The 21,284-nt window shown below is 38.6% G+C and overlaps 2 protein-coding genes across 14 annotated transcripts in view; one reads left to right on the plus strand and one right to left on the minus strand.

Moving 5' to 3' along the window:
* Positions 1–1,282: 1,282 nt before the first annotated feature.
* On the plus strand, positions 1,283–17,109 carry CCT8 (chaperonin containing TCP1 subunit 8). Of its 2 annotated transcripts, XR_014244633.1 has the most exons (16): positions 1,301–1,455; positions 3,870–3,960; positions 4,692–4,771; positions 6,219–6,368; positions 6,833–7,013; positions 7,126–7,187; positions 8,091–8,228; positions 9,401–9,579; positions 10,332–10,398; positions 10,474–10,561; positions 10,651–10,766; positions 11,335–11,406; positions 11,487–11,651; positions 11,970–12,089; positions 15,540–16,031; positions 16,065–16,844. XR_014244633.1 is itself a non-coding variant. In XM_082391945.1 (15 exons), exons 1-15 carry the CDS (start codon positions 1,396–1,398, stop codon positions 15,615–15,617), a joined length of 1,647 nt encoding a protein of 548 aa, XP_082248071.1. In that variant the 5' UTR covers positions 1,283–1,395; the 3' UTR covers positions 15,618–17,109. The 2 variants fall into 2 exon arrangements, 1 of the variants encoding a protein (XP_082248071.1); XM_082391945.1 differs by having other exon boundaries at positions 1,283–1,455; positions 15,540–17,109.
* A 28-nt stretch (positions 17,110–17,137) lies between these two features.
* The window catches only part of USP16 (ubiquitin specific peptidase 16), a 30,158-nt gene continuing 26,011 nt past the window's right edge, over positions 17,138–21,284 (minus strand). For all 12 annotated transcript variants that reach the window (XM_082391915.1, XM_082391912.1, XM_082391910.1 and 9 more), the window contains 2 exons: positions 17,455–17,611; positions 17,138–17,340 (listed from right to left, as the gene is read on the minus strand). In XM_082391915.1, coding sequence (XP_082248041.1) covers positions 17,216–17,340; positions 17,455–17,611 — 282 coding nt within the window. In that variant the 3' untranslated portion in view covers positions 17,138–17,215. The remainder of the gene's footprint in view (positions 17,341–17,454; positions 17,612–21,284) is intronic.

Genomic DNA, 21,284 nt, shown 5'->3' on the forward strand with positions numbered 1-21,284 from the left:
ATTTTTATTAAAATTTCATCAAGTGTCATCTTTAATCCCTTTCAGTTTTTTTTGTTGTTGTTGGTTATGTTTATAAGCAATGCTCTCTTTGAGTTAGATGAATGAGTTTTTATTTATTTCTTAGCTAATCCATGAGAAAATCTTGTGTTGTCCCTGGACCACACTTTGAGAATCACTGATCTCTTGTAATGTTTCCCAACAGGTGGTGCACATACCATTTGCTTTGAGGTGGCAAGAGTATTTTTTAATAATTATGTATTTTAAGTGCTCATTAGAAAAAGTTATAATACACTTGATACGTGATTATTCCTTAAGACACACTAAATCTGTCCCAAGTTAAGGAAAATAAGTCATTTGCAGGTGTCCAATCAAAGAACAAAAGACAAGTCAAACGTTCTGCTCAAGTTTTCCATATTTTCTACAAGGAAAGTGGATTACTTTCACCGTGTGAAATTATTCTTTAAAGTATTCTATTACCATTCAGTTCTTTTGAAATCAGTCATGTGCTGATGTGGGATGACACAGAGGTCAGGTTTCAAAGGATTCTGGGAGAGTAAAAGGGAGTTATACTTCCAAGAAAAAGCAGGAAAGAGGAATGTAGTTGGTTAACAACGTGCATTTTGCAGTCAGTCTGATCTGCGTAGGAATCCTAGCTTTAACATTACTAGCGTTGTGATCTTGTACAAATTACCGTTTGTAAATTGCAAATTCCCCTTCTACCAAATGGAAATAATAAGAATTAACTCGTAAGATTGACCATTAGTTAAGATACTGCACATAAAGCAAATAACAGAGCCTGGCACATAGGAGTACTCAGTATACAGTTATCCTTACAGATTTTAATTATCACCTTCAAGTCCCCAGAGCTGCTACAGCACCCAAGTCAGAGCACACGCTCAACGACAGATTTGGGGGATGAAGGCAGGTGCCCTGCCTTAGAAAAAAAAAAGAGGCGGGGGCGACGCACACCTGCCCTGATGTTATGCGAGGGTCTGGAAGATTACAAGGAAGGTAATCTTGGAAGGTGCGGCTTCCAGGTCAGAACCGGCAAAATTCAAACGTCCCGAGCACCGAGTCTACTCAAAGGGAAAAATCGGCAGCGTGCCACAACGCCCTGGCTGGCTGCGCGTGCGTCGGCCGGAAGACAGACGGCGCGCTCCGCGACCCGCCCGATCGATCGACCAGATCGAGGATCGTCAAGTCAGTTCTGACTGCGCGAAGTGCTCCTTCTCGCGAGGCTTCAGACCAGGAGGCTGGGGGAAGGGGCGGACCCAGCTGGAGAGAGAGGAGGAGCGTGAAGCCGCCGCACGCTACGTTCCCAGGAGGCTGTGCGCGCCCCTCGCTTCCTCCGGAATATTCTGAGCGGGCGCGTGAACTGATCCTTGCGTAGTGACCATGGCTCTCCACGTCCCCAAGGCCCCGGGCTTTGCCCAGATGCTCAAAGAGGGAGCGAAGGTAAGCAAAGGAGGAAGGAGGAGTGAGGGAGAGTCGGCGTAGGGCAGTGGCGGCCGCAGCGAAGGAGAAGGGCGTACTAACGGGCCGGGCGTGCTCCCCTGACACAGCGGTCGGAGGGAGAGAAGATTCCAGAAAGGGAGGTGATCTCGGGAGGGCTCTGCCGCGGAGGCCCGCGGGCATTTTGGTTCTTTACGGACCCCGGGGAGGGTCGAGCGGGCAGAGACGGCGAGTGGGGGAAGAGGCCGCAGACACCGCGTTCTGTACTTGGTTGTCGGACAGATAGATGTAAGGCCGCTCCTGCATTTTTCCTCCATCCGTAAAACGGGGGTGATGAGTCTCTCCTTTAGAAGGCGACATAGGTGAAACAACGTAGGTGAAGTTGCTTTGGGAACTGCGAAGCCGATTGCCACGGTTCAGGGAGTGGGCGGTGCGGTTAAGAGAGGGACAAGGGCCTGTCTTGGCAACTTTTATCTAAATGAGAAACAGCGGGCTCCCCACTTAGTTCGCAGAAGCAGTGCGTTATAGTAGGATAAACAATGGTTACAATGCGAATGGATTCTGGTCCCAACTTAGGTTAGCTAGCTTGATGTAAAACTTATCCCTCTGGGTCTTGCTTTCCCCATTTTTAAATTGAGCAGATTGGACGAAAAGGGTTGTAACGAGCACAGTTGTAACCCACAAGATAAGTGACACCCTGGCCTAATTAAAACTGCTTTGTTTTATGGCGAGATCTTGGACGTAATTTCAGAAGCTTAGTTTTTTAAAAATATCTTAAAGCACTACTGATAAATGTGTCTCTTGTATTCAAATGGTAGTGTTCCTTTATTTGTCCCCCATATTTTTTGTGCTTAGTTAAAGGGCTATAGATAGTGTGGTTCCATTTATGGTAACAGGTTTAGGGAACTAGGTTCTTGTTGGCATGATGCACTTTTGGGATGTTGTGAATATAGTAAATATCAAGGTTTAATGAAAATATTGGTGAAAGAGCTTCGCTGAAAATGACATTGACTGCTCACTTTTTTAAAAGGCTGAAGAACATCCATGGTTTTTATTTTTCTGAGGCAGAAATAATAAATGGCCAAATAAACAAAAAGGATAATTTCAAATAATGATAAAGGAAATAAGAAAGTCTGCCTCCAAAAAAAAAAAAAAAATTAAAAAGGAAGGGTTGGGGTAGATAGAACAATTAAGATGTTCAGGAAAGAACTCTCAGCTCGGTGCTTAGTGGCCAAGATTAAAGGCAGAAGTGTTCCAGGCTGAGGGACCAGTGAGTACAAAGACCCTGAGGATGGAATGAGTGTGACCTGCTAAAAGAAAACAAGAAAGGTGATAGGGCTGAAGCTTACCAAGGGAAGGAACGGTAAGAGATGAATTGAGAAGAGTTGTAGGCAAGGGTTAGAATGTGTAGGGCCTTTTAGCCCTGACAGGGGCTTTACATTTTATCCTAAGTGATGGGAAGTCATTAAAGGGTTTGACAGGATCTGATTTATGATCAGATATGACTGTCCCTCAGAGAATGGGGATGGGGGAAAAACAAGAGTGTAAAGCAGGAGATCTTTAGAACCGTATTGTCTGTCTGCCGCGATGGAAGTGTTCTATATCAGGACTGTCCAGTATGGTATCCACTAGTCACAAGTAGCTACTGGGCACTTGAATTGTGCCTAGTGCAATTGAGGAACTGAATTTTTAATTAGTTACTTAAAATTTAAATAGCTACTTGTGGCAAGTGGCTACTCTCTTGGGCAGAGCAGCTCTAGAAAAATGTTCACATGAACAGTAGGCTCTTGAAATTTATCTGAGACCACAGGTAAATGCCAAGTCTAAAAGAAGTCCAGTGTAAAACTTGAGAATTTTAGTACTGTGACCAATTCAGCAGTTTTCAATGTGTACACGTTGGAATTATATTGCAGTTCAAATGAGCATTCAAAATCTGTATGTTTTAGTTCCTAAAAATTTGTGAGGCAGATATGTTAATTCCCAGTGAACATAGAACTGCTGGTTTTACAGTGCTCAGGTTTTAACACAATAAATATGACCACATTTCAACTTTTAGAAAGTACTGATTAACTCTGAAAAGGTATTTTTATCTGCAAGATCTCATTTGCTTTCTGTAATCAATCTTAGCACTCTTCCCTGCACTTTTCACTATATTTTTTAAAAAGTATAGGCTTTATGTTTTGATGTGTAAGAAGGTACCTGTGGGCCCTAAAAATGTCACGTTTTATTCATTCGACTAGTGGACAAATCTGTGGATCATTTGTGAATACCAAGCACCATACTTTACATATATAAATCTTGCTTGATAGTTTCTTCAACAATCCTCTGAAAACAGGTACTATTATATTACTCCATTTTACAGATGAAGAAATTATTGAGATTCACTGTCCTGCCTAATCAGAAGTTTTCTTTGACAGCATTTTTCAGGGTTAGAAGAGGCTGTGTACAGGAACATACAGGCTTGCAAGGAGCTTGCCCAGACAACTCGTACAGCATATGGACCAAATGGTAATTTCTAAATTCATGTTTTAAAAGATACAATACTGTAATAGAATTTTGTGTACTAGCTCTTTCAAACTTTTTCTGAAGATATTATATGTAAATTGAGAGTTTTAGCCATAATATAGTATGGCATTGAAAATTATTTCATAGCTCAGTGACACCAGTACAGTGTTTCTAATCTTTAATCAGCACTTCAGATCTTTTTAGAAAAGTTGGAATCCAAATGTTATGTTTTGTCCTGTTAAGAGGATAGAAAAGTTATGATGCTTTCACCATTGAGGCAGTACCTAGTGTTCACGGTTGCAGATGTGGAACAGATCTTTTACATAGAGTGACATTATAATTTAAGGGAGAAAAATTCTTTCTTGTCTCCTACCATCGACTGAATTAATTGATACAGATTTATGGAATAAGCAAAAAAGTAAGTGTACTTTTAAGTAGATTATTTTAGTCTTTGTACATGTTAATATGTTGTGTTGATTGAACAAAAATATGACAAAATTGGCATCCTCGCTAATAAACATCATAGGAGATTAAAAAGGAAAGAGTACAGGTGTGCAGTTAGGCAAAGCCATAGGGCTATGAGATAACCTTAAAGAATAGATACTATGTTTTGAGTTCTTACAAAGTTATTTTTAGGAATGGATATAAATTTATATTTCTTGACTAGATTTTCCCGGTATTTGGAGAAGGGTTTGAGTAATAATGGATTTCTTTTTCTAACTGTTACTTTTGAGGAATGAACAAAATGATTATCAACCACCTGGAGAAGTTGTTTGTGACAAATGATGCAGCAACTGTTTTAAGAGAGCTAGAAGTAAGTTATTTCTTTAAAAAAGCCAAGAAATACCACACAGTGTCATAACATTAAAAAAAAAAAAAAAAAGCCAAGAAATGTTTTGGTGACATCAAAAAATCAGTATGTTTTAACATAAAAGAACCTTTATTTCAAATTGGATAATAAGGGATTTTTTTTATTCCCAACTTGAAAATTCATTATACAGGTTTTCCTAACTATAAAGAGTCCTCTTTATGTTTTAACATCTTAGCAACTCAAATTTTAAATCTCCTAAATTATTAATTTATGGAATGATTGGTTGTGATAAAAAAATATATTTGCTCATAATCATATCAAATTGAATATGTCTTCTTGTTCTATAGAGTGTGACACTTAAGTGAATTATTCCATAATGTAGAAACAGCTGATACTTGAAAATAGTAGTGTTTTTTTTTTAATTGTGTTTGTGAAGATAAAACATCAGTTTGTGGAATTTTGCTTTGTTCACCTGCAGTTTTGATGTTATAGAATCTGTAGAATAGATACTGCCAGCCAAGGTATGAGGACAGTCTGGCACCTGAACACATACAGAACCATTCCTCAGCCAGCTGCTAATTGAAGCATATGTTCAATCTCGGAATTTTCCTGAACTTAGCTCTTAAAGTACCAGAGCTTAATGCTTTTAGACAGAACTCCATAGATAAGTTAACATTTCTCCAATTTCTTAAATAACAGTATAGTCTTGAAATAATAATACTGAACAAAACAAATTTAATTCCACAAGATATTTGTGGAGGGGCTTGTCATTGTGAATGTGAATGTTGTACTCTGATGTTCTCAGGAGTTGTTCAAGTGTGATGGGGATACTGTCTTCCTAATAAACTATAGTGTCAGCTTTTTAGTTTTCTCAGTGCTATCAGTTGTTAACTCTGATTATTTCTTAAAAAGCATCTAAATCCTAAGGAGCGATCACTTAAAATTTTGATACGCTTTTTTAAAGAAATATTTTATATTCCCCTTCTTTTAAACTATAATTGATAACCCCTTACAAAAAGAATGTACATAAAAATTGAGACTTGTGACGAAGTTAAATGACATCTATTTTAGCACTTCTGAAGGCTTTTTTAAAAGTGCCTTAGGTTTAGTGGTTGGAATTACTTTGTTTTTTAATTTAGTGAATATATAATAGTTATGAACCTTATGTATGCAGGTGTACATACTGGGTGACTGACCATTAAAAGAAAGTGCCCTGTGAAGTTATTTCCATTTATGGTGATGCATTCGTGCTCATAGGCCTAGGCGGACTTGGATTGTCTTCTTGTGACCACAGTATAAGTAGTGTGTAGCAATGTGATCAAATGAGTTACCTGGCCCATAGGGAGATTGGAGTCTATTAATTTAAGAAGAAATGGAAATGAACAATTTTATTTTGCTTTAAGGATCAAATGTTTTAGCTTGATATTCAAATTCAAACCCCTTCTGCCAGGTACAGCATCCTGCTGCAAAAATGATTGTAATGGCCTCTCACATGCAAGAGCAAGAGGTTGGAGATGGCACAAACTTTGTTCTGGTTTTTGCTGGAGCTCTTCTAGAATTAGCTGAAGAGCTTCTGAGACTCGGCCTGTCAGTTTCAGAGGTGAGTGTTCATTTTATAATCTACTCCTGTTTCATATTTGCTTATGTATATATACCTACTAAATAAAGTCATTAGAAATAGCTGATTTTGAGCAGTTTTCTCTGTGCCAGGCATTGTAGTACATATACTTCACATGCAGTATCTCATTCTATCCTTACAAGAACCCTATGAGTGGGGCCTATTAGAAGTAATCCTGTTTTGTTTCAGATAAGGAAAGTGAGCCTTAAGTTAGAAAAACCTTGCGCAAGTAGCTAGTAATGGCAGTTAGGATTCAAATTTGGGCTCTCACCAAAGCCTGTACCCTTAAATAGTAGGCTCCGCTGTGAATGTTATTCTGGAAGTGTGCTTTGTCTTTTTCTATTGAAAATAAAGATTTGTATTCATTGGGTTACCAAAATAAAGCTACCTTAAGTCATGTCAAAATTACGTCTTTTGAAGAAACATTTTTGCTCTTTACGTTTAAGGTCATAGAAGGTTATGAAATAGCCTGCAAAAAAGCCCATGAGATTCTTCCTGACTTGGTATGTTGTTCTGCAAAAAATCTTCGGGATGTTGATGAAGTGTCATCTCTACTTCATACCTCCATAATGAGTAAACAATATGGTAATGAAGCATTTCTGGCCAAACTTATTGCTCAGGCATGTGGTGAGTAAATATCAGTAAATGAAAAGATCCAAAATTAAAATGTCTTAATGTGATTACGATATTTTCTCTGTTGTCCCAATATATCTTTTGATATGTCTCGTTTTCTTAACAGTATCTATTTTTCCTGACTCTGGCCACTTCAATGTTGATAACATCAGAGTTTGTAAGATTCTGGTAAGTTTAGAAAATGCATTAATGTTATCTAGATAGATCAGATTTTTTTTTGCAAAAAAAAAAAAATTTCTGTTAATCTAAATTTTACCTTGTGGGTTTTAGGCACTTAGGACTTCCTGCTTTTGTTGTAACATTTGGATATTGCTAGATTGTAATACTACCACTTGTTAAATTTAAAAGGATATCAACATATTATCTTCTTAAGTCATCATTTTTCCATGACAGCTGGAAGGTTGAGAATACTGCATAAACAAAATATTAATTATTTGCTATTTTGATATATGCTGACTTATAAAAAGGAGCTTAGAAGGCAATTTTGAATGAGGTTCAAGTTTTTCTGTTGCTCTATAATAATAAAATTCATACTTTTAATATTTAAAGAGTATTTGATAAAAATATTGTGCTTGATACAGTAAAACGTATAACTGGTGATTTTACACATGTGATTGTTAATGTAGCTGAGTTTAGCTTACATAAGTACATGTGTTAGCTATAAGTGTGTATGTGTTAACATACATGCTGGGTGTTTTCTGACTTTATCCATGCACTGCCTTCCCCTTCGCCATTACATGGTAAGCTTGTGAGATCAGAAACTTGGCTTTGATCCCTATTCTGCCTGGTACATTGGTACGGAGTGAGTGAATGGCTTAGAGCAGTTGTTCTTTGATTCTTCCCAGTACACTGAAGGACCCCCGTCCATAACAGTGGCTCATTGCCACAGTGATTCCTGCATTGAGCAAACTGGTATGCTTTATGTCCACCACCGTACTCATCCCCAGAAGTCACTGCCTTTGTATATTACATTATTTAGAAATGAATATTTTTGGTGCATGCAGAATCAACAAATTAGCCCTGATGTTATTTTCATGCAATCACTGGTGATTTTGGTATCCAACTCCTTAGGGCTCTGGTATCCATTCCTCTTCAGTATTGCATGGCATGGTTTTTAAGAAGGAAACTGAAGGTGATGTAACATCTGTCAAAGATGCAAAAATAGCAGTGTACTCTTGTCCTTTTGATGGAATGATAACAGAAACTAAGGTATGTAGATTTCAGAACCTTAAAGGTAAAAATTTGCGGTTTTCCTTTCAGACAGTTTTAATGATTCTAAAATTTTGAAGTAGAGTTTCCTCTTAATCCAGTGAATACTGCATAATTATTGAAAATTGCCAGGTCATGTTTATTTTTTAATCAGACTTATATTTGAACATCTAATTCAAATACTAAATACAAACCTTGAAACATTAAGATGGTGACAGTATTGTTTGTATTCTAATAAACAGCTCTTGACTTCTAGTAGAACTTACACATTTCAGCAGGTTAAATGTTCAGTGAAGAAAATGAGTATTTGTGTGCTGTTCATTAAAATTTTTTTAATAAATTTATTTTTATTTTTGGTTGCATTGGGTCTTTGTTGCTGTGCGCAAGCTTTCCCTAGTTGTGGCGAGCGGGGGCTACTCTTCGTTGTGGTGTGCGGGCTTCTCATTGCGGTGGCTTCCCTTGTTGCGGAGCGTGGGCTTCAGTAGTTGTGGCACACGGGCTCAGTAGTTGTGGCTCGCGGGCTCTAGAGCACAGGCTCAGTAGTTGTGGCATACGGGTTTAGTTGCTCCGCGGCATGTGGGATCTTCCCGGACCAGGGCTCGAACCCGTGTCCCCTGCGTTGGCAGGCGGATTCTTAACCACTGTGCCACCAGGGAAGTCCCTGAAGTTTGTTTTTAAAAATACATGTTAAGAAGTTTGAAGTATATGTTTACAGGTCACTGTTGATTGCATCCCTAGAATTCTTGAAATCTGAGTTGTGGACGGGTTTTGAAGTTTCGCAGGTATGGGGTGGGGTGGGGCTGGTCACTTAGTCCACGTTTTAGAAAAAGTTTGAGAACCACAACGTTGTTTTGGTTGACATTCATCAGAAGACAGATGTCAGGGTACCTGCCTAACGTATGTAAAAGTACAGTGTATTTCTCCAATTTTTCCATCAAAGTGCCTGTCAAAGAGCAAATGTGTCAGTGTTGGGGGTGGGGGCGTTGGTCTAGGAACAAGCTGAATTTCTGTTAATTTCATACAAATTTTGTATTCTGCTTCATAACGTGCATGTTTATCTTCATATTTTTCTCCCAAATCTTTAAATTATTTCTTCAATAAAATGTTATTCTGTGACTTTGAACCCAACGTGGCGAAATGGTTTTAAAGAAAATCCTCACTTAATTTGCTAGGGAACGGTATTGATAAAGACTGCTGAAGAATTGATGAATTTTAGTAAGGGAGAAGAAAATCTCATGGATACGCAAATCAGAGCTATTGCTGGTACTGGTGCAAACGTCGTAGTAACAGGTGGCAAAGTGGCAGACATGGCTCTTCATTATGCAAACAAATACGATATCATGTTGGTGAGGTAAGAGGGGACTGCATTCTGTTAACCTGGATTGTAAATGGCTTTGGGTGGTGAAACACTGAGCAAATAAATTCAACACACCATGAAGACTGTTAAAAGGGGGAAAGTATGAGGTGTTAGATCACATGGCAAGAGGACTTAACTTGATCTAGGGGAACAGGAAACACCTCTGGGAAAACTTACATTTAGGCTGAGAGCTGAAGGATCAGTTAACAGATGTAATTGAAGAGGGAGAGGGAAGAGCGTTCCCGGCAAGAGGAAGAGCTTAAGAGACCAGACACAAACCTGGTACACACTGTCAGCTGGAGTGTGGGGTCCGGAGCATAGCTTTAAATTCATGAACACGTTTGTGGGTTACACTAGACAGTTCACCTACCCGTTCCCACCTCTCCAAGCACCTAAGATAACGTGCAGAGTAAATCACTCTTCTCCTCCTCACAGAACACGCTGTTGCCCAAAGTAACAGCAAAAGTTTTCTGTATACCAGGGCTTCCTTAGTGTTTCAGAACTGTGAACTATGAACCCTTGACATCCTAAGGAGACTGGAACTCTCCCAGTTCTAGAATAATGCCCTAAACACCTGTGACTGGATTGCACAGTGCAGTCCAGACCCATTCTGAGCTTGAACCTTCAGGGTCAAAAGAAGGTGACCTGAGGCCCAATGTACAGTTTCCTGTTTAATCTCTTGTGTTTTACTATGGTATCTCATGGAATTAAAACTTCTGTTAAGGTCTTTGTTTTGTTTTTTAAAGGCTGAACTCAAAATGGGATCTCAGAAGATTATGTAAAACAGTTGGTGCTACAGCTCTTCCTAGATTGGTATGTATTTTGGACAATATTAAAAGAGTTGAACCTATTTGAATTATTTTTATTACAAGAGTCATTTTCTCGCAGACACCTCCTGTCCTTGAAGAAATGGGACATTGTGACAGTGTTTACCTCTCAGAGGTTGGAGATACGCAGGTGGTTGTTTTTAAACATGGTAAGTAGTAGTGGTAAACTATATGTGTATGAAGTGTGGGGAATTCATTTTCTTTTACTAATCCCCAAATATATTTAATTTATTGACAGAAAAGGAAGATGGTGCCATTTCTACCATAGTGCTTCGAGGCTCTACAGACAATCTGATGGATGATATAGAGAGGGCAGTAGATGATGGTGTTAATACTTTCAAAGTTCTCACAAGGGTCAGTATCAGTATTCATCTTAATTTATTATTTGTAAGTCCTCAAAAACACAGTTGGCAGACATTTTGAGAACTTGAAAATGGAAAATGAATGGCTTGTGTAAAGCAAAGCACCTTTTTCCTTAAGACTCCACTTAAGTATTTGTTGCTGATGAATTTTCTAAAATGAAATATGAAAAGGAGTAAATAGCAAATCAAGGCTTTATTTTTTTATAACTTTTAAAGAGATGGTTTATGGTGGTTTTCAATTATAATATACCTTCAGTTGCTTCAGCGCTCTTCTTAGTGCTATATCTGGAAATACAGATAACTGCATAGTGATGTTCCCATTCTTAACTTTGGTCCTTCTTTTTCGTATACCAGACACTGGTGCAGTAAGGTAATTTGTTCAAATCACGCCATTTTTATGACATTCATAATTGGAATTTGAATTTTATAAAATTTGTAATTGATTCTGATTAAAACCTCTAGTCTGGTGGAGTACTGGAATCTGAAAAGATTTAGAAAACTGGAAATTGCCTCTTGGTGACTTCTGTTTTGTTTTTTTTTTTTTAAACTATGTATTATAGGATAAACGTCTTGTGCCCGGAGGTGGAGCAACAGAAATTGAGTTAGCCAAACAGATCACATCGTATGGAGAGGTATATGGCTTTCTGTGTACAAACTGACTTGCTTGTCATTGTTTGAATAAAATTGAGTAATAAGCACATTTTTGTTGTAGACATGTCCTGGACTTGAACAGTATGCCATTAAGAAGTTTGCTGAGGCATTTGAAGCTATTCCCCGGGCACTGGCGGAAAACTCTGGAGTTAAGGCCAATGAAGTAATCTCTAAACTTTATGCAGTACATCAAGAAGGAAATAAAAATGTTGGATTAGATATTGAGGTATTTGAAAAAAACACTATGAACTTGTTTTATTTTGTGAATGCACAACCTAAAAATAGACGTATTAAGTTTAAAAGGAAAATCAGAAAATGTTCTGATTTGTGAGCAAATGATTTTCATAACAGTTCGCTTTTTCATAGTTTGTCTGATAATTTAGTATTCTTTGTTTTATTAAAATTTGTTTTGTAGTGTAGATGGGGTAGTACTTTTTCCTAGCTACTTATTCTAGTTTTATTTAAGTAGCCATGTTTCTATTGAGTAAAATACTTTCACATAAACATTTAAAGTGAAAGAATAAAAATAGTTTTATGTTGACAGGCTGAAGTTCCTGCTGTAAAGGACATGTTGGAAGCTGGTGTTCTAGATACTTACCTGGGAAAATACTGGGCTATCAAACTGGCTACTAATGCTGCTGTCACTGTACTTAGAGTGGATCAGGTGAGTGAGAAGTGAAATTTTGATCTTTAAAAATACTTATTTTTATATAGTTCAAAGTATATTTTCATGGAACTACAACATAGCACAGTTCTCATTCTATTCAAAATACCCGCCCCCCCCAAAAAAAATTGTTTTAATTTTCTTCTATTACAGTTTTAAATTGTTTTGAATGTATTTCAGCTAATTTAAAATGAAGATTTTGCCAGTGAAAGAATCCTTTGCCATTTGGGAACTGGAATGGGTAAAATAAATCTGATATAGATTCATAGTTTTCAAGACTTTTTAGACTAAGAACCCCTTTGTACACATAATCTAGAGAGGAAGTTTAATATGGAACATGGAAGGGCCATAAAGCGTGGAGGCAGATATTGCAGACTACAGTATTTCCTCCCTTATTTGCAGTTTTACTTTCTGTGGTTTCAGTTTACCCACAAGTCACCTGCAATCCCAGAATATAAGTAAGAAAATCCTAGAAATAAGTAATTCATAAATTTTAAATTGTGTGCCATTACAAGTATACTGCATGATGAAATCTCATGCTGTCCTGCTCCAGGACATGAATCATCTCTTTGTCCAGCATATCCACGCTGTGTGCACTGTCTGTTAGCCATTTCAATTATCAGGTCAACATATTTTACTTGTCCCAAAGTGCAAGAGTAGTGATGCTACCAATCAGGTATTCTCTTATTGTGCCTAATTTATATATTTTATCATAGGTATGTATGTATGGGAAAAAGCACAGATATAGGGTTCATTACTATGCTCAGTTTCAGGCATCCACTGGGACTCTTGGAAGGCATCTAAGGGGGAACTACTGTACCACCTTCAAGGAAGTGTGGAGATGATAGGACCTGGCATTTAAATTTTTTTTCTTCTGTGACAGATTATGTCTTGGGGTACTAAGATCTTAAGGTATAAAAAATCAGTATTTCTGCCAATATTTTTGAGGAATTATGGCAGAGAAGAAAAGTGGTGAAGCCTATTTTGGATTCACAGATAAACCAGAATTCATAGTTTTTCAAAAAGGTGTTTTCTAAACTTAATGAAATGTATTTTCCTACAAAATTCTAGGAGTGATTATTAACCAATGAATAATTTTTAAATAGTAGAAAATTTTAATTGCTAGGGGCACAGTATAAATCCATTAAATGAAAATCATGCCAAATTAATCGTGGGAGAAGCAAGTTTTAGGTAGAAATGGAAAGGAAATTAGACTTATTCTCAGATCAGTTGGTTGTAATTATAGCAAAACAAATTTCACTTCAGTAAAGGAAGAACTTTTTCTTAGGTAAGATGACGAAAAATGGAACCTGGAGATCCAGTTGCAACACATTGAAAATAATCAGAGACTGGATATCTATGTACTGGATTTATTAATAGTGTATTTTTATATCAGTGCCTCAAATAGTTTTCAGTGGAAGAATATGTTTTTGGAGTTTTTAAACAAAGATAATGTTTAAATGCCTCAAGGAAATGTTTGTTCTATAAGTTAACATGTGGCTAAGAATAAAAAGGAGGACCAAAAGTAGAAGGGGACAGGAGGAGCTAAGTAGACTGAAGCATGAGGTAAGCAGAAATTCTAATAGTAGAAGTTCCTAAGGAACTTCTTGAATGTCAGTGTCCAAGCAAGACAGTAATGTTAATAACACAAGTGCCTTGCTCACACAGGTACTTCTGAATTTCGGTTTTAAACTGGGAAGGCTGTGTTTTGTTTTACCCTAGGGGAGGATGTTCATTGTTATGTGCCCTTAGCACTCTGTACATGAAATATGTATCTGAAGAACCCATCCAGCTGTCTAACGAACACTCTTCAATATAGTTTTACCTATTTTGCATAGTATGTATTCTGGAAAAGGACTTGTAAATCAAGTTTTAAGCATTGGAAAATGTAGTAGGGCTGGATTAATGTTTGTTCAAGTGTTTATTTCACTAGTTCTCAAATTGTCTGCTAGTCAATAGCATCAACATCACTGAAGAACTTACTAAAAATACAAATTCCCAGACCCACTGAGTCAAACTCTGGAAAGAGGCCCATTCGTCTGTTTTAAATTATTTATTTATTTGTTTATGGCTGTGTTGGGTCCTCGTTTCTGTGCGAGGGCCCTCTCCAGCCGCGGCAAGCAGGGGCCACTCTTCATCGCGGTGCGCGGGCCCTCCACCATCGCGGCCTCTCTTGTTGCGGAGCACAGGCTCCAGACGCGCAGGCTCAGCAACTGCGGCTCACGGGCCCAGCCGCTCCGCGGCACGTGGGATCCTCCCAGACCAGGGCCCGAACCCGTGTCCCCTGCACTGGCAGGCAGACTCCCAACCACTGCGCCACCAGGGAAGCCCCAGTCTGTTTTAAATAAGCCCTTCAGGTGATTATGATGCCCACTAAAGTTTGAGAACTGTTTTTAGGTACTTTTTTCTTAAACTATACTTGGGTTCTAAAATTATACTTATTGCCTCTAATTCAATCTGAATTTATCCTCAGTTGGTAATATGTTTCTCCAGGAATTTCAGGGTAGGTTTCTTTATGAAAGCAACTTCTGAAAAGGGGTGGGAAATCTATTGAAGGTGGTAGTGAAGATATTTTACGGTTTGTGTTGCATGAGACTCAAGCCAAACCCCTTGATGTTATACAGAGAGATCTCTTAATTATAAATTTGGGAAGCAATGAATACTGTATCCAATTTTGAGATTTAGAATGTATATCAGAGTTTTAGAATTCTACTGTGGGGAAAGCCAACTGACTTTAACTTCTCCCAAATTTATTTGAGCCCAAAGCTACCACACACCCCCTTTTTTTTTTTTTTTTTTTTGCCCAAACATAAATCCTTTAAAAATGCTATATGATTATACTTGGAAAATGCTGGATTAGTGCATTCTAGATAAATGAGGCTTCTGGCATGTAAGTTTCCAGGCAACTAGGTGCTTGGATTTTTTTATGAACACACATTTCCTGTATTTGAATGGCTCTCATTTATAGATACTAGAAAATGTCATTGTTGAACTTAATATATATATTTTACGTATTGACCACTTTAGATTATAATGGCAAAACTGGCAGGTGGACCTAAAGCTTCTAAACCACAAGGAAATTGGGATAAAGATGGTTGGCAAGACGAATCTCATATATAAATAGCAAAATCAGGTGCCAAACTGACTGATTTATGCCAGTGATGCATGCAGATATTTTTCACATTCCGAGCACTGGGTTGTTGAAGTGCATGTCTTAGCGTGCCCCTCGCTAACGTGTGTGAATTTTGTTGCTGTTAATGTCCACAGAAGCGGAAAACTCACCTGCTGGACGATAACAAACATTATGCTAGTGTTTCATATGCAGTGTAATAACAGATTGCTTATTGGTGATGATTGCTCAGTAATGAAGCAGGGTAATAGAGAAATATTCTTTCTCTTCACTCTGAAGCTTGAGTTTGTGAGTATACTCTTGTGGATTTTGTTTTGCAGATCATCATGGCAAAACCAGCCGGTGGGCCCAAGCCTCCAAGTGGGAAGAAAGACTGGGATGATGACCAAAATGACTGAATGGCTAGATTTTTACTGTAGGTGAAGGCTGTGTTTGTAGTAGTACTCTAGGAATTGCCCGATGTTTTCATATTCTCCTAAATTAAGAAGTGTTTTGTGTATCTTGTATTCTCGGCTGGATGATACAATAAACATGTTGTTACTATCAAAGCCTCTTTGAGGACCACTGTTCTTGGATCTGGATGACCTGTTTTGTCTCAACCTTGTTAATGAAATGAGCTGTGGCACTTAAGGCAAGTCACCTAAGTTATTAGGGGCCTGTTTGCAATATAAATCTGGCCTGCTGCCTGTTTTTATACAATAAGTTTTATTGGAACACAGCCATGATCAGGTATTTATATATTGCCTATGGCTGCTTTCTACAAGGGAATGGCAGAGTTGGGTAGCTGTGACAGAGACCAAGTGGCCTTCAAGGCCTAAGACATTTAGGCCTTGACATTTACTTAGGCCTAAGACATTTACTACCTATAGGAAGTCTGTCAGTCCCTGGACTAGATGTATTTTTTCACAGCTCTGAAAATCCCTAAGACTGAGGTGGCTTGTTTCAGTAACATTAAATGATGTGTTAAATGGCTGACTTAAAACACATATATTCTGGTAGCAAAGAACAAAGATACTTGTGATGCAGCTGAAAACATGCCTCCTGACATATAAATGAAGCAAGTCAGTTTTTATACAGTGGAGTTTTGAAAAAAGCAAAGACCATAGTAAAAAGTTAATTTAACTTACTTTACAGAACATGTACTACTATATGTTTTGGTTATATAAGGTCTTTGAATAGCACTTTGAAATTTTATACTGTTTTTGGTATTTCAAAGGAATTTGGATGCAGTATGGCTGACTGGGTCTTAGGTAAACTCATCAAGGAAATTCTAATAGAGAACCTTACAGGACGTTTAGACAGGTTTGGTATTCTTAAGGCTCTTAGGGTTGTTTGCAACTTGGAAACAGTGGCTGGCTTGGGTAAAGAAAAGGAATTTATTAGGACAGTTCACAGACTTTCTGGCCAGAGGCTGGCATTAAGGGGATTCCAATGAATGTCTTCCTTGGGTCGATTAACAATTGCACAGAACAAGTGCAGAGTTCAGCCTACACCCCAGCTTATGCACACTGCGTGGCATCAGAACAATTATATATGTTACTACCAAGGTCAAATACCTATGCTTATAAAATTAACACTTTTTTGCTTTAACTAACACACTTGAAGTTTTAGTCTGAAACTTTTTTTTTTTAAATGTTTTCTAGTAGTGTATGTCAGTACAACTTAAAATCTTCTAAGTAATAAAACAAGTTTTAGGGGTAATTCATTTTATTGACGTGTTGCAAACCACCACCCAGACGTATTAATAAGCACAGAGGACTTAAGTAATTCAGAATCCTTTCCAGAAACTGGAAGCAGGAATAAAAACCACTGTGACAATACAAAACCACTGTAAATTTTTAGGTATTTTCCCTTCAGTATTTCAATAAACATGATTTCTTCTGGCATGTATTTAATTTTAAGTGAACATGATTTACAGTTAGTCTTTACTTTTTTATTATTACAGCCATTATAAAAGCCATAAACATGTTTCCAGAGAAAGCACTTCTTGAAATTGTTACAGTATTCTCTCATAAAATAGGAGGTAAGCCTGTGAATTTAGTACTTTAGTTGTAGGCACAGCTTGCACATGTGTGTCGCTGATGTGAAACCACTGTCCTTTGGTTGATTCCATTTCAGAATCTGTCAGGAGGAAATGTAAAATTAAATATGTAAATGGAAAGATTCAAGTTCATCCTTTTTTGGTTTTGCCATAAATATCTGCTGAATACCAGAATTCTGTAAGACCTTTCTTACCCTGTAGAATATCACCGTGGAGAACAAGATTAGAAAGATGACTGTTTGCAGATCTTGCCTTGGCATAGGCAGTGTAATGCCCCGACCTCATGGTACCACTGTGTTCAACGACTCCATATAAGGAATATAGTACCCTTGTATTTTCTTCAGCAACATTCTTTAAAAATGAACAGAAATCAAAAGTTAGTTCTAGTCCCATTTATACAGATGCCATCGGCAAGACAATTTTAAACTATGCAGAGGGTCTCTAACCTTCGAGAATGCAGAAGTCCTGAGTCTGAAATGGACTATTATTTTCTCCCCACCTTTTCTCAGCCTACTGAGTGGTATCACGCTTATGTTTTTACTAGAAAGTTGCCATTGCTCTTGCCCCGCTGGAAGAACCATAAACCAGGGTCCACCTGCTAGAATCACAGTTTCCTGGCCCAGATACTTAGATAACTGAACTTGGCAAAGTTTCTTTAGGGATCTGGGATCAGATCATTCCAGAATACCTCAACAACGCATCCTATTTCCAGCCCAAAATGGAAGCCTTTAACAGCAAGAGGAGAGCATTTAGGTCACACCCAAGACCACCCCTTAACGTTTTCAAATACCCCCTGCAGATCTGGTGAGGAGGACATGCAACCTCTCAGGAGCTCACTTTCCCCATCGAACATGGAGGCTGCTTATTTTAAGATCACATGTGCCGTAGGGCTAGTCAGCAACAGGGACAGGTGTTCCAGCTGGGGGCCACTTGCAGACAACTACTCCACTTACGTTCTCTTGTAAAAAGTCTTCCTGAACAAGCATCACTGCCCTTCAACAGTACTGTCACTAGACTCTCTAATCTTTGCCTCCCTATGTGCTAAAGAACTCTATTACGTCATGCCAAATCCTGTCAGCTTCCTCAGGGATTTCAGTGTCCAATGAACCTCACGGGATTTTCCCTGACATTCCATTTTAACCAACCACGGCCAGGACTACGTTCTGGAATCGGTCATCACTCAGAACCCTTTAACTTCAAAAATCTTACTAATTTTCTAGTCTCAGTCTACAATTCCATTCTTCCAACTGTCACCTCACCTATACTAGTCAACCTAACAGGATCCTCCAACCCTCGTTTTCTCCTGGCCTATGAGGCCTCTTTTGGCCTCATTCCCAAAAAAAGTCTCTTCACTTGTCAAAATGTAATGGAACAGCAACAGCAACATTACCTGAGAGCTTATTAGAAAGGCAGAGTCTCAGACCCCACCTCACACCTACTGATTCCCGTGTGATTCACATGCACGATAAAGTGAAGCCCCACATACCATTCTTACAGACAACCTCTCAACGCCCACCACCAGCCCCAGCCACCACATCCAGCTCATCACATAACCCAGCTCTGAATTCCACAGCGTACCTTCCCCGACCCCATACACAGCTGCTATTGCTAGGAAACAAAATTCTGTAACCATGCAGCCTGGAAAATTCATGATTTTCTACCTCACCAGGTCCTCAATGTGACCGTGTAATTTTATAATGTGTCCTCAGTTAGCTGCCTCTTCCATGGATGTCCTTCACAGCAACTAGACCAAACTGTCACCACTCTCTTGTAGCCTCTCCTTATAGTTGACCTCACCTCCCACTTCAGGAAAATTGAGACATGACCTACCCAGCTGCATGTTGCCCACTCTCAGGAACATGAAGTCTCCTTCCCTTTGGTTCAGAGATTCTCCACTTAGTGTCCTTATCCCAGCCTTCCTGGCCTCCTCCAGGATCTTTCCTCAGTTATCTCTCTTTTCTGTGTCTTTTACTTCTAGATTTTCCTCTTTGCCTACAAACCTAATTAAGTCTCCTAGTATTAAAAAAAAAATCTTCATCGATGCACATTTCCTTTTCAGCAAAAGCTCTAATGTATCTATATGCTCTATCTCCAATATTCTCATTCATTTCTCAACCTACTGAAGTTACCAACACTTCTTAAAAAACTTACCATGACCTCTATACTGTCTAACACTTTCTAGGTTTTTTCTCTGATATTCTGACACTGAGGCCACTTAATCCTTTCCTTGAAACCTGAACACAGGACAATGGCATTTTAGGCAAAAGATGGATTCCTGATGACCCTGTATTCAAAACGAATCCAACCAAAGCTATTTCTATTTACAGGCATATCTCATTTTATTGTACTTTGCTTTATTGTGCTTCACAGAGACTGCATTTTTTCATAAATTGAAGGTTCGCGGCAATCCTGCACTGAGCAAGTCTATCGGTGCCAATTTTTTTAATAGCATTTGCTCACCTGGTGTCTCAGTGTCACAGTTAGGTAATTCTCAAAATATCTAAAACCCTCCACCAGCAAAAAGATTACAACTCAGTGAAGGCTGAGATGATGGTTAGCATTTTTTAGCAATAAGGTATTTTTAACTAAGATATGCACATTGTTTTTTTAGACACAATGCTATTACACAGTTAACAGGTTGCAATATAGTGTAAGCATAGCTTTTATATGCACTGTGAAACCAAGAAATTCGTGTGACTTGCTTTATTGCAATATTTGCTTTATTGTGGTCTGGAACGGAACCCAAAATATCTGAAGTATGCATATACCAGCAAAAGTGGCCCTAGCCTATGGTAGTAACATAAAAATAATGACAATTCACTCTACCCACCACGTCTGAAATACCTTTCTTGGAGAATTTTAAATTGGGAGAGAGGAAGGGGGAATTTCCATCATTTCAAGTTTTGCACATAAAGACTTAATATGTTTACACTGAAGTATTTAAAATCTGAATAAAGAACAACAGTTTAGCTTCTTTTCTTCTCCAAATTCTTCAACATGGAGATTCGCTGATATCCTCGGTGGTGTCTTCTCCACCTACGCCTCTTACACTCCGATGCTCGCCAGAGTTCTGTCATTAAGTATCTCTCCTTTCTCTCTCCTTGTTTACACAAGAGATCCTATCCTCTCATAGTTTTAACCACCACCTATGTATTGATTTCCGAATCCTTATCTCCAGCCCTAACCCCTCTATTCTGGCCCTCAGACATGTACATCCAAATGTTTTCTAAACATAGCCACATGAATATCTCAAAACGATCTGAAACTCAGTGTTTCCAAAACTGAAATTATTATTCCTTTCTCCACCTCCCAACCTGCTCTTCTTCCTGTATTTCTTACCTCAATTTATGGCACTCCCAACTGCCCAGACACTCAAATCAGGCCCTGGGAATCATACTCAACTCCTTCTGTGGCACCGTCAGCATCCATTTAAAGGCCTCTCTGCCTCATCTTCCAGAGGCAAGAGATCAAAAGTCTTGTTAGGGGCTTCCCTGGTGGCACAGTGGTTGAGAATCTGCCTGCTAATGCAGGGGACACGGGTTCGAGCCCTGGTCTGGGAAGATCCCACATGCCGCGGAGCAACTAGGCCCGTGAGCCACAACTACTGAGCCTGCGCGTCTGGAGCCTGTGCTCCGCAACAAGAGAGGCCCGCGCACCGCGATGAAGAGTGGCCCCCACTTGCCACAACTAGAGAAAGCCCTCGCACAGAAATGAAGACCCAACACAGCCAAAAATAAATAAATAAACAAATGTGGGGTTTAAAAAATAATAATAATAATAAATACTTAAAGTGGATACATTTAGGAATGGAAGCAATGTTTAAAAAAAAAAAAAAAGTCTTGTTAATTTTACCTCCTGAAATATTCCTTCAATCTCCCCATCTCCAGCCCTAGTTTAAGCTGTCATCATCTACTGACTGAATTAACTCAACAGCCTCCTAACTTCTCTGCCTCTAGTCTTGTCCTCCTAAAATCCAGCCTCCATTGCTTCAGCAAGTAACCTATGTAATATACAGACCTGGCTG

Source organism: Balaenoptera borealis, assembly GCF_965194805.1.
Source record: "Balaenoptera borealis genome assembly, chromosome: 5".
In the NCBI taxonomy this organism is placed as follows: domain Eukaryota; kingdom Metazoa; phylum Chordata; class Mammalia; order Artiodactyla; family Balaenopteridae; genus Balaenoptera; species Balaenoptera borealis.